The 14,378-nt window shown below is 37.6% G+C and overlaps 1 protein-coding gene across 1 annotated transcript; it reads left to right on the forward strand.

Moving 5' to 3' along the window:
- The first annotated feature begins 13,786 nt into the window (after window positions 1-13,786).
- LOC132607956 (uncharacterized) lies at window positions 13,787-14,128 on the forward strand. Its single transcript, XM_060322037.1, has one exon. The coding sequence runs from the start codon at window positions 13,787-13,789 to the stop codon at window positions 14,126-14,128; it is 342 nt and encodes a 113-aa protein (XP_060178020.1).
- The last annotated feature ends 250 nt before the right edge of the window (window positions 14,129-14,378 follow it).

Here is a 14,378-nt window from a genome sequence, read left to right on the forward strand (position 1 = left end):
CGTCTCAAAATCTAGTGAGAATTTGTTCTACATTTTGCTCAATATAAAATGTAGCTTTTAATTTATTAAAGTCAGAATGATATGTGTAGCTTTTAATATCAATAGGATTCGTTTCGCGAATGGGCATCTAACTTTAATTTATTAAAATCATAAAACTAACATTTATAATTAAAAAATAACTTAACTATATGCATATATAGAACATAAAAATGCCGAAAATGCCTCATCTGATCCTAAATAATAAGTAGGCTGCAACTCTATGATCCTACTTACAATATCTGTTAGGTTTTTGGGTTTTCCCTTCCTATGTGGAATTGGATTAATAAAACCCAATCCAATTTGGACCAGGCCAATTTTGCCCAAACTTTCCTCTATATATAGGATCAATTTAGGTCTTATTTTGAAAACACAAGAGTGAATTTATAGCAGCCATATAGAGAGAAAAACGTGAAAGAAAAAACAGATTTTCGTCCAAAACTTTTCTGTTACAGCAGTCCGCTTTAAATTGCGTTTCTCGATTCGTTAACCGTTGGATCGTGCTGAAATTTGAACTGGGGGTTCTCAACATCGGGTTCTTTGATTTCAACGGTAGAGATCAGATTTTGAGTCTGTAGCTCCAGTTTTTTAGTACGAACAGTAGCTCATTTTTTGGGGTGATTTCTCTCATTTCTTCGCTAGTTTTGGTGTTATCTTTTATGTATTGTTGCTCCGTGCTTGGCTTTGTTGTTGTAGCCATTTGGAGAACATTGTTGTAACTCTTGTTGATTATAGTGGAGCTTTTGTGGGCCGGAGGTCCCGTAGATGTTTCCTCTTCACCTTGAAGGGGTTTTACCACGTAAATTTGGTGTCTCTTCCATTCGATTTATTTTTGCTTGCTTTGCTATTTTATTGTTGGTATAGCTGCTGCCTGGATTTTCATTTGTGCTAGTGTTTATTGTCTTCTCTTGGTTTAAATAGTGTGGGAATTTTTTACTTGGGTATTTCTTCCGCTGTTACCTCGTCGTGCAATTTGGTTATTGCTTGTTTCTTCCCAACAAAGTGGTATCAGAGCTTGTGGTTGTATTTGGTTGTGTTGATCGTCTATTTGAATGATAGAGGCAAATATGAGCAAGATGGTTTGTTTAAATGACAGTAATTACCATATTTGGAAAAGCAAGATGAAAGATCTTTTATTTGTCAAGAAATTACATTTACCTGTGTTTGCTTCTAAGAAACCCGAGTCTATTGAAGATGAGGATTGGGAATTTGAGCACTTACAAGTTTGTGGCTATATTAGGCAATGAGTTGAAAATAATGTTCGAAATCATATTGTGAAAGAGACAAATGCTAAAAGCTTGTGGGAAAAGCTTGAGACACTTTATGCTTCGAAAACTGGCAATAATAAGTTGTTCCTACTGAAACAATTGATGAATATTAGATACAAAAAGGGCAGCCCTATTTCTGATCATATCAATGATTTTCAGGGTGTCCTTGATCAGCTGTCTGGAATGGGTGTCAAGTTTGATGAAGAAATACAGGGACTTTGGCTTCTTAATACTTTGCTAGACTCTTGGGAAACCCTTAGGGTTTCTTTGACTAATTCTGCTCCCAGTGATGGTGTAACTATGGAATATGCTAAAAGTGGTGTTTTGAATGAAGAGATGAGAAGAAGATCTCAAGTTTCGTCTTCTTCAGCTTCACACTCTGATGTTTTGGTTACCGAAGACAGAGGGAGAAGAAGTTTCACAGGTCAAAATGATAGAAGTAAAAGTAGAAGCAAGTCAAGATCCTCCAGGTACAAGAATCTTACATGTGACTATTGTCACTTGAAAGGGCACATCAAGAAACATTGCTACAAGTTTAAGAGAGACTAGAAAAAGCAAAAGAAAGATGGAGATAATGAAAAATGTGTTGCTATATCTACTACAGAAGCTAAGTTTATTGCTGCCGTTGAAGCTTGTAAAGAGTTGCTCTGGATGAAAAGATTTATGGAGGAACTTAGCTTTTCTCAAGATATGTGTTTTATTGCGACAGTCAAAGTGATATTCATCTTGGCAAGAACTCTACATTTCATGGTAGGTCGAAACATTTTGATGTAAGATACCATTAGATTAGAGATGTGCTGGATTCTAAGTTGCTTGAACTTGAGAAGCATCACGAACCGACTAGGGCTATGACGAGCACCCGGGGCTAACCACCGAGCACCACTCATTCTACTACTCATCTGCTTTCATTCATATTTCTTATGCTCACAATCATGGAAAACTATTTTCATTTAAAACATATACACTTTATATACATAAGCCCTTCGACTATCAAAATAATACATATATGTATATACAATGAGAAACTTGTGAGACCATACTACCCACACTGCGTATCTACGAGCCTCTACTGGAGTGCTAGACATAGGGACTGGACAGGACCCCGTCATGCCCAAAACATACATATACATATATATCAAAAGAATAATCAATGGCACCTCCGGAAAATGGAGTGCTCTCAAATCAGCTAATAGCTCCTACGAGCCTGGATCACCTCCCTGTCTACCTATGGGCATGAACACAGCGTCCAAAGAAAACGAACGTCAGTATGAACATTGTACTGAGTATGAGAGGCATAAGTAATAACAATACGTCAATGAGACAAGGAACCATCAAATAAGGAGCCACTGTAACTGACTGTCAATTATAAAAGAGATAATGTATGCTGGTTTACTTCATAGTCATCATCATATCATATATGCATACATAAGCTACCCGTCCATATCAGTACGGTGTGATAGTAATTAACCTGCGTCCAGGCCTCCCGCGTCCGGGGTATAAGCTGTCCATTATAGTGGTGTGTATGTCTGCCCGTCCATATAGGTACGGTGTAATATCATCATCATATACTCGTCATCATATGCTCGTCATAGTATGCTTATCATAATACATGCATAAAGACTCAAGAACAACTACACTTTATCGGGGTGACGTAAGGTCGTGATCCCCCGATTCCATTATGGACATCTATAAGTACTCTGCCTCACCTTGAGGGGAATAGCATACAAGGTGAGTGTATACAATAATGATATCACTAGCTCAATGGTATTATGTCTCACCTTGAAGGAAATAGTATGTAAGGTGAGTATGTACAACAACAACATCATTAACTTAATGGGGACATCATATCATGGACTCTATAATCTTTAGACTCAAGCTTATCATCATCATCATCACTGAACTCATAACATAGCTTTTATCTCATATAGCTATTCATAATCATAGACTCTTGACTTTCCGGAATATAGAAAACTCATGGAGAAGAAAGAAGGATCATACCATCGGATTCATGCCATAGAAAGAAAGGACTAGCCTCACATACCTTTTCCGTTTAACTATTCTATCGCTTGCTTATTCTTCTTCAATGCCCACGTTTCTACCTTCAAAAGGAAGTCGCATGAACATTAGCTAATTGATTACTCAAACGTGCTTACTAAAGCTAAGGAAAATTGGACAACATTTCCTTTGTTTATACAACCTTCCCCATATTCTATATCAAGTTTCAAACGTTCATAACAACATTCACAATATCATAAACGACAAGTATTATTCATTTATATTATTCACAGTTCACCATTTCACTTCAACTCATCCATAATCATGACCATAGTTCACTATCGTGTTCTTTCACATATAATACTCATTCCATGTTCTAAATTTCATTCATAACATATTTGAAATCACAACATACCAATGTCCATAATTCAATCCCAATCTTTACTCAACAATGATACTATTCACACATTTATGACCCATTTTCTATACTCTTCTACAATTCAAGTGTTTCAACTTTTCCATATCCTAAATAACATATAAATACCATAAAACTTACCTTAGATATTGTAGGAACAAGCTTTGAGTTGAAATACTCTTCTAGCACCAAAACCCTATTTTACCTCTTTTGGAATTTCTTGGCTTGGATGACTTTAATGGGTTTCACACTCTTGATTCTTGTTGGTTTGATGAAGTTGATCATCAATTTCTCTTGATTTCTTATGAGTGAAGTGTGAAGAGAATTCTAGAGGTTTCTATGTCTAAAATGGTGAAAATAATGAGTTAGGGTCAAATTTGTTCTATTTATAGTGGTCCAGAAAATTCTGGACCGACACAACATGCGGCAAGCTTTGCTAGACGCAAAGCGTGCTTTGCTAAACGCATGTTGTGTCGCAGACCTTGCAGAATCACAAAATTTCACTGGCACACTTTGCTGCGCAACTGCGTGGCCGCAAAGCGCGCTTTGCTGCTTGCATGTTGTGCCACAAAGTGCGCCAGAATGTGACATTTTACCAAACTTCCACCGAAACTTAACTCTGATGATTCGACGAGTCTTAAACCTTCCCGAGGCTTACTAAACATGATTTTTCTCCATTATATACTCAAGATGGACATATCTATCTCCATGACCTCGAAAAATTTATCCTACTTCCCAAAGATAGGACAATTAGCATTCGGCGAAACTCAACGTATGAAAATGAGAGGTGTAACAAGAAGATTCACACCGATGATAATGGTTCGGATATGTTGACCAAAGCTTTGCCAAGAGGGAAGTTTGAAGAGTGTTGCTTGATCGTCGGGATGGCGGTTTCCTCCACACAGTTGGGAGGGGGAGAATTGTTAGGTTTTTGGGTTTTTCCTTCCTATGTGGAATTGGATTAATAAAACCCAATCCAATTTGGACCAGGCCAATTTTGACCAAAATTTCCTCTATATATAGGATCAATTTAGGTCTTATTTTGAGAACACAAGAGTGAATTTATATCATCAGTGGTTGTGAATGACTGATTTTTTCAATCTTTTCGACCTTGGTTTCAGCCTTATAGAGAGAAAAACGTGAGAGAAAAAGCAGATTTTCGTCCAGAAATTTTCTACTACAGTAGTCCGCTTTAAATTGCGTTTCCCGATTCATTAACCGTTGGATTGTGCTGAAATTTGAACTGGGGGTTCTCAACATCTGGTTCTTCGATTTCAACGGTGGAGATCGGATTTTGTGTCTGTAGCTCCAGTATTTTAGTACGAACAGTAGCTCGTTTTTTGGGGTGATTTCTCTCCTTCCTTCGCTAGTTTTGGTGCTATCTTTTATGTATTGTTGCTCCGTGCTTGGATTTGTTGTTGTAGCCATTTGGAGAACATTGTTGTAACTCTTGTTGATTATAGTCGAGCTTTTGTGGGCCGGAGGTCCCGTAGATGTTTCCTCTTCATCTTGAAGGGGTTTTACCACGTAAATTTGATGTCTCTTCCATTCGATTTATTTTTGCTTGCTTTGCTGTTTTATTGTTGGTATAGCTGCTGCCTGGATTTCCATTTGTGCTAGTGTTTATTGTCTTCTCTTGGTTCAAATAGTGTGAGAAGTTGTGACTTGCGTATTTCTTCCGCTGTTAGCTCGTCGTGCAATTTGGTTATTACTTGTTTCTTCCCAACAATATCTAAATTGCAGCGCTTGAAAAAAAACCAAAACCCATATCCCTATTATTTAAATAAAAATAGAAACACCTAAGGTATTGTACCTAGTAACATAAGGGGGAAAACAGAATGACAAGAAATGCTCTGCCGTGGGATGCCTGTAATAATTTGTCAAATATTTAACATAATAATTGGAGATCAAACTTAATTCTTTTTGTAGTCGTATCGTACAAGTACAGAAGCCAATTCCAATTTCGCTTTTCTGTTGTCTCCTTTATTCTGTGAGCAAGGATGTACAAGTTTACTATAGTCAAACATGTCAAATGTCTCCAACCAATGAAAACCATGGACCACAGCTTTGGAATATAATGTGCTCATCCCCAAACAATAAAGGAAGAAGCTGATCGTAATAAAGTGGGCAAACTGTAATCTCTAATGTAGCAGATGCATCACTTTTCCATCTTCAATTGTGGAATAAGTGATGGCCGGTGGCCAGTCCACAATGGAGGCTGGCCAACCCTCACTAACTACGACTATTCCAAAAACCAATCCTAATCCATTACAATATTCAGATCTGTTCAAACCAAAAACCTTGAATGATACATTACATAGTCAGATCCAATCACTGCCCCAAATTCCAATGAAACCAGTAACTTACCTACATGTGGTGCCATACATTAAATACACTGAAGTAGAAGTTGATCAGATGAATATCATTGAAAATCTTCAGTATGCTGTGGTAGGAAAGTTCTCATATGGCCAACCAGATATTGAACAACTTCGTCTCATAATCCCTACACAATGTGGAATAAAAGGTGAGTGTAGAACAGGTTTTCTAAGAAACCGCCATGTGCTTATCAGATTAAGTCTTTTTGAAGACTTTGTGAATTTCACATCAAAGCCTGTATAGTACATTCAAGATAGAGAGGGATACTCGTACCAAATGAGAACACTAATCTATGATTCGAATTTCAAGGTTGATGAAGAAACATCAAAGACAATGGCATGGATTTCCTTCCCAAAGTTATTGCCTACATACTTTGTGAAGGAAACTCTTTTTTCAATTGCATCTGCAGTGGGTATTCCTATACAATTGGATATGACTACGATTAACAAGACTAGACCTAGTTGTGCTAGGGTCAAGGTTTTAGTAGATCTGGTAGCGGATTTACCCAAAACGGTGAGGATGGATATTGAAAATGAAAAAACAGGAGCAATAAGAACTGTTAATGTTCAGATTCATTATGATTACCTTCCTAAGTATTGCAAGGAATGTAAATTACAGGGACATGATGAATATGATTGTAGAATTATAAATCCAGAGCGTGTTCAGTATGACAATGAAAGGGAGGAAATGCCAAAGGAGAATGGCAAGACAAAACCTCATAAAAGCTCTGATGAAGTGCAAAATAGTAAGGAAAGCAATAAAGATCTCCAAGAGGATAAAGAAATTGAAGCAAAAAAGGCCAAGAGATTACAAGCAGAGGAACAACATAATAAAAAGCAGACTAATGACAAAGGCAAACAAAAGCAAGAGGATGGAAACCAACAAGGATATGAAGGGAAAAAGAATTATGGAAAATACAATTATAGAGGATACAATAATTTGTACAATTATTCTGCTAGAGTGTTGGCAGGTGGAAGAGTGTTAGGAAATTCGGGAAATTGGAATCCCATCAAAGACAACAGAAACTTCAATGCTGAGAAGGGAAGTGCAAATCATAGCAAACAGAAAGAGACAACAGTCACTGCTACATGCAACAAATTTAACACTTTGGTGGACTTGGAGGAGGAACAAGAAAAACAAAATGAAACACAAGAAGGAAGCACACATAGTAGTAATCCTGTTAAAGAGACAGCTAGGTCATGGGTGGATGCTGCCTTTGGGAAACAAACAGAAAATAACAAAGTTATGAAAGAGCAGGGAAAGATAGATAGCAGACAAGAGCAAGATAATAAGAAGGAGAAAGGGGTAGGGGATAATCAGTCAGAGGAGATAGCCATACAAGATTCAGAAAGAACAATTACAGATATCGTGGAAAATGATAACAAAAAAGAAGATGATAACAAACAGATTACTGAAGGCCAAGACGTACTTCAACCCATAGAAGTACATGACAGTGTTAATTCAAGCTCATATCAGCAAGTGGAATCAGCTAGACAACAAGTGGATCAAATGAAGGACTTACCGGAAGAGCCTCCTGATACAAACAATATGGGTGAAGGAGATACAGCATCATCTGCAAATAAGGAACAAAATAATGAAAGGGAAACACAAGCAAGGGATCAGAGAGATCAAAACAACAAAGATACAGCCATAGAAATGCAGGCAATTTCAGGAAATCATAAGTATCAACTGGTAGCCAAAGATCATGAAAACACAACACAAGAAGAAGTGAATCAGAATAAAATAGATATTGGAGAAGAGGAAGCAGGTGAAACTATTAGTTCTGATTTAATGGAGGGCAACAATAAAGGAGATATTTCCCCTAAACACTTGACAAAAACTAAAAAGGGTCACAAGCCAAGAGATAAAAGTGTTCCTCCCAAGACAGTGGGAGGAGTACAAACAAGGATGGCATGTTCTAAAGGAGTTTCTCAATGAATAGCTCATTAATATGGAATATAAGGTCTGTAAACACTCAACAGGCCTTTGAGAGGGTAGTACTATTGCATAGACAGAAACATTTTAATTATGTTGCCTTACTAGAGCCTTTCCAGCATGTTAGACATATTGACATGTACAAATTGTGGTTAAATATGGGGACATCATGGCATAATGTGAATGGGAAGATTTGGATTTTTGTGGATGCAGAAATTCAAGTAGAAATAATGAGAGATACAGAACAACTGTTATCCTGTAGATTCACTCATTTGGGTGATGGGCAAGAGTTGGTGCTTACAGTTGTTTATGCGAGTACTGATAGAAGTGGGAGAATAGCTCTATGGGAGGATCTATATGACATGTCTTCACACATCACCATCCCATGGCTTGTGGGTGGGGATTTTAATGTCATTACAGATGACATTGAGAAATTTGGGGGTCTTCCTGTACAGTTTGCAGAAACAGAGGATTTTAGACAATGTATAGACATTTGCCAACTGATGGATCTTGGTTTTACTGGAAGTATGTTCACATGATGGAATGGGAGATCGGATGAGGCTTGTATATTTAAAAGACTGGACAGATGTTTGGGAAATCAGGCTCTGCAGAATTGTTTTCCTAATTTGGAGGTAGAGCATCTCATTAAACAAGGTTCTGACCACTCCCCCTTGCTGGTAAATATGAGAGCAGATAGTAGACCAATTAGGAAATCTTTTAGGTTTCTTAATTTTTGGGTGGAGCATGAATCTTTTCTAGATGTAATCAAAGAAAATTGGGTGGAATCTTATGGCTCAGACCCCTTCTTTAACTTTCATAATAAGTTAAAAAAGGTGGGAAGAGCTCTCTCTAAGTGGAGTAGGGACACTTATGGTGATATCTTCAAGCAAATTGCAACTCTGGAGGAAGTGGTGCAGGTGCATGAGCAAGAATTTGAACAGAATCCTACAGGGCTTAACAGGGAAAGGCTACAAAGGGTACAAGCTGATCTGATCAGGTTTTATGCTATTGAAGAAAAATTTTGGAGACAAAAAGCAGGGATGCAGTGGTTTCAGGATGGAGATAGGAACACAAAATTCTTTCATGCTCATGTCAATGGAAAGAGAAGAAAACTACAATTACAGAGAATTCAAGATCATACAGGTACATGGCTGGACACTGAAGAGGAGATTGCGCAGGAAGCAATCAGATTTTTCTCAGACCAATTCAAAGAGGAAAATATCCCTACAGATTTCTCTATGCTTGATAAGATTCCTAAAATGGTTACAGAAGAACAAAATCAACAACTCTATGAAATGCCAGATGAAGCAGAGGTGAAAAGAGCAGTTTTTGGTTTAAATGGAGACAGTGCAGGGGGTCCTGGTGGTTTCACAGGAAGATTTTTCCAAGCTTGTTGGGAAATTATTGCAAATGACTTGGTGACTATGGTGAGATCATTCTTCTGTGGGCATGAACTCCCAAGGTATGTAACTTGTACCAATTTGGTTTTGATACCAAAGAAGAAAGAAATTAATACATTTTCTGATATGAGGCCAATCAGCTTGAGTAACATCACTAGCAAAGTTATTTCAAGAATCATTCATGAAAGACTGATATATCTGCTGCCTGAGATCATTTCACCTCAGCAATCAGGATTTGTTAAAGGCAGGAGTATTGTAGAAAACATTCTGTTGGCTCAGGAAATTGTACATGATATTAGGATTAGAGGAAAGCCTGCAAATGTTGTCATTAAGCTTGACATGGAAAAGGCTTATGACAGAGTATCATGGTTATTTCTAACTAAAGTCTTGAGGAGAATGGGGTTCGGTGAATTTACTATTGATCTGGTGTTTAGAGTTATCTCAAATAATTGGTATTCCATTCTGATTAATGGGCAACCTCATGGATTCTTCAAATCATCTAGAGGAGTAAAGCAAGGAGATCCACTGTCCCCTACTTTATTCATTTTGGCTGCAGAATGTTTGTCTAGGGCTCTCAATACACTGCATACTGAGGATGAGTACAAGGAATATGGGATGCCAAAATGGAGTCCATATGTCAATCATTTGGCATATGCAGATGATACTATCATTTTCACCTCTGCTAATGAACAGTCTATGAGATTAGTGATGAAGACTTTGAGTAATTATGAGAAGGTGAGTGGTCAGAAGATCAACAAGCAGAAAAGTGTTATTTATATGCATCATTTGACATCTCATAACATTAAGGAGCTGGTATTTTCTGTCACCCAGATTCCTAAAAAGGATTTTCCATTCACATATTTGGGTGTACCAATCTACTATGGGAGAAGAAGGAACATTCACTACAAGGAGATAATAGAAAAGATTCAGAATAGACTGAGCTCATGGACTGGTAAGTTGTTATCTATTGGAGGAAGGACAACACTGATTAAACATGTTTTACAGAGCATGCCTATACACCTACTATCCGCTTGTGACCCTCCTAGTGCTATACTTGCTCAGATTCATAGATTGTTTGCTAAGTTCTTTTGGAGCAACTCTGTGGGAAATTCAAGTAAGCACTGGGCAACTTGGACAACCTTATGTCACGCACAAGAAGAAGGTGGCATGGGGTTTAGAAGCCTACAAGATATATCTAAAGCCCTCTTTGCTAAACTGTGGTGGAACATGAGAACCAAACAATCCTTATGGAGAACTTTCATGAGTAATAAGTACTTAAAGAAGTTTCATGCTGTGATAGCCCCTAGCGGATCAGGTACTTATGTGTGGAAGAAGATGATTAAATACCGAGATGAGATGGAACATGAGATATGGTGGAAGCTTCAACAAGGTAATTCTTATTTTTGGTTTGATAATTGGACAGGACTGGGAGCCCTATACCATATTACTCCACCAGATTTTGAGTGTGATCCCACAATCATCCTTGTAAAAGAAACTGCAGAAGTGGGGCAATGGGATGAACAGTTGCTAAGAAGAATCCTTCCTGAGGATCTAGCAGACCATATTGTGGAGCACATTAATCCACCAAATGAAAATGGCCAAGCAGATAAGGCTTTCTGGAAATTAGATTCGAGGGGGAAATTCACAGTTGGGTCTGCATTTCAATTGCTCAGACAAAGAAAAGACCCCAGTAATTTGTATAAGCAGATGTGGATCAAAGGACTACCAATAAAGATATCTTTTTTTATGTGGAGATTTTGGAAGTTCAAGCTACCACTGGATGATAAGTTGAAGAAATGGGGACACCAATTCCCTTCCAGATGCTATTGTTGTCAACATCCAAAAGTGGAAGATACCTCCCATGTCTTTGTACACTCACCAACAGCTCAAGCCATCTGGAAGTATTTTTGTGGACCAGTGGGAATAAATACTGAGAATTTGCAAGTTACCCAAATAGTTAACAGATGGTGGGATATGCCTAGTAGACTACATGCCAAATGCATCAACCAAGTTGTCCCTGCTATTATTATTTGGGAACTCTGGAAGAGGAGAAACACTATGAGACATGAAGGGAAGGTGTCAATCACAAAACGCATTTACCAGGTGATGCATACTTTGATTCAATTCATGAAGGTGAGAAGGAGAAATTTTAGGTATGCACCATATAATTGGAGTGTGATTGTTGAGGCATTACAGAGATATTCTCCAAAGATAAGAGTAACACCAGTGACTTGGAGAACTCCAGATATTGGATGGATAAAAGTCAATACTGATGGAGCCTCAAGAGGAAACCCGGGTAGGAGTTCATGGGCCTTTTGTGTAAGGGATGAAAGGGGAGATGTGATACAAGCACAGGCCAGAGAAATAGAGGATCTTCAAAGCACCAACACTGAGGCAGAGGCCCTAGCCATTTTACAGGCTCTCAGGTATTTAAAGACAGTCAATGGGATCAAATAAGGATAGAGACAGATTCACTTTTGCTGAAGAACTCTATTCAAAGGGCATGGGAAATTCCTTGGCAAATCATTACTATGGTGGAAGAAATTTGGAGAATAAGTGAGGAAAAAGTGGTGGTGATAGAGCATATTTATAGGGAAGGAAACAAATTAGCAGATCACTTGGCTAATTTAGCTTTGGACACAGGGGACATACAATTCAATTCCTTTCATGACATGGAGAGCCACTGTAAAAGAATTGTGAACAGTGACAAATTACAGCTGCCCTGTCTAAGAATTAGATCATGTTAAGGAGACTGAATATAGGGGGAAGGTGGGAGAAAATGAGGTCCTCACACTCAAATCCTTTGGGAGGAGAATGTGAAGGATTTGGTTTACACTAACTGTTTGCTAATGGTTGCAGGTACACAAACTAACATAAATGGAGGATTTTAATTCAACAGGTACCACAGAACAACCACACTGAAGGAATACCAACAAGCAGCGAAACACAGTGTAATCAGGATGTTGAGAAGTTTTACCAGCATAAATTGCAATTGGTTGGAGGCACTTTTGACAAATGACATGAAGTGGAATTACTGCTCCTAATGATTGAGCACATGGAACACAACAGACCTCTTCAGTACACATGGGCATACAGTTTCTATTTAGTGGTTGTTTCTTAGTTGGTGGTATTAGCACCCCGGGATGCTCATCCTACTGAAAACTGGTCATTAGTTAGAAAATGTACTGCCTTGGTGCATATAGAGGGCCAAATATAGAGCATGTGAGATATAGAAACAAAAGTTCTTTATGGAGCAATTATTTCAAATTTCATTCTATTAGTAATTTTTTAACAATTTGTAATATCAAATTAAGACAAGTTATAAGTCTTAATTTGACCATTAGTTTAAATTTTGTATTTTCATTAGCCTTTTGGCTAGAGTTGTACAAACTTATGGATTTTTGATAAAATTTATAAAATTAGCCCTAGGCCAAAAGCCTAGTGGACTTTTATTTAAAAAAAAAAAAAATCGAGACTAGAAGAGAAAATGGCTGCCAGAAGGTTTCTTCTTTGAGCAGTCATCTGGAAGCATAGGGGAAAGTCTCTGAAAGGGGCCCATCCATACTACGAGCTCGGCAACACTCAATAGCTTTGGCTTAATCTCTATATTTATATTGAAAATTTTATTAAATATGTACAAATAACCTATCCGGAAACCAATAGGCTAAAAATATTATAGTCCCGAATGGCATATAAACTAAAAATTCTGACTTTACCTCTACATCCAATTGCTAAACATATGTGTTAGACTATGTTGCTCGGACTCTTAAAAAATATCGGCAGGTGAGTGTTGAATCATCTAAAATTAGTGCATTTTTAGAGGATCTGACACGGGTGCGACTGTATTTTTTAGAATCCGAGCAACATAGATATTAGGTCAAATGGGAACACGTGGCAGGAGAGACATGAGTAGCTAGTTAAGCCTGAATAATTAATTACGATATAACAAAATTGGATAGGAAAATTAAGCACAGTTCTAGAAGGCTGAATAAATTAACAATTTAACCAAAAATTGGTGGACATAAAGCAGATTCCAATTTCTTTTATTATCTTCACAGTTTCAAACTTCCAGAACACCTTTATAGTCAAAAGCAATAGAAACAAAAAAGAAAGAAAGAGATCGGAATCAATTAGTCAGCTAATGGTGGCTAAATATAGAATTTTCCACTCTGAAACCTTCCCACCACCTTCGCTAATCCCCCAAAAAGCCACACCCCAGACAACTTGGTGGCTAGCTATATAAGTATAGAAGCCCCTCTTCAATTGCAAACATATTTGTAAACATACAAGTGTTTATTTAGATGCTTTAGTTGCCTAATATTTTTCATATTGGGAGCAAAAAACAATTGTGGGAAGTGAAGATGGGAAATTGTTTGAGACATGATTTGGAATCAGTGGCACCAGTGACAGGTTTAGATGCAGAGAAAGAAAGACTCTTGTGGATAAACACTAGTAATACAAATAATTTCTCGTCATTTTCATCATCATCTTTGAATAGTAAGAGAGGGATGAAAATCAGAATAACAAAGAAGGAGCTGGAGGAAATGGTAGGAAAAGTGGACATGCAGATGAAGGGTGTGACGGTAGACCAAGTGTTGTCTGCAATGTTGATTAATTCGAGGGAAGAAGGCTTTGATCATCGTATCCAGCGTCAACAATACTCATGGCGTCCCGTTCTTCAAAGAATTCCTGAGGTTTATTGAAAGTGACTGCCACGAAGAAGATATATATAGTGCACGTCTAGAAACGAATTCAAAATTTAAACGAGAAAAATGTAAACCTTGAAATGTTACTACTTTTTTTTGTGGTAATGAATGAATTCTAATTAAAGCATATGTAAATCCCAGAGATGCCTCTTTCTTGGATTTTTCTGCTTAGAATTGAAGCTTTGGATGCCACGACAAATTTTGTGCGTTATTGTAATGACCCTTATTGCACTTTTGATCTATTTAC

This window comes from Lycium barbarum, chromosome 8, assembly GCF_019175385.1.
Source record: "Lycium barbarum isolate Lr01 chromosome 8, ASM1917538v2, whole genome shotgun sequence".
NCBI classification, from domain to species: Eukaryota; Viridiplantae; Streptophyta; class Magnoliopsida; order Solanales; family Solanaceae; genus Lycium; species Lycium barbarum.

Bases quoted from the DNA above. Each gene is read 5' to 3' on its own strand.
- LOC132607956 (XM_060322037.1), top strand. From the start codon at position 13,787: ATGGGAAATTGTTTGAGACATGATTTGGAATCAGTGGCACCAGTGACA.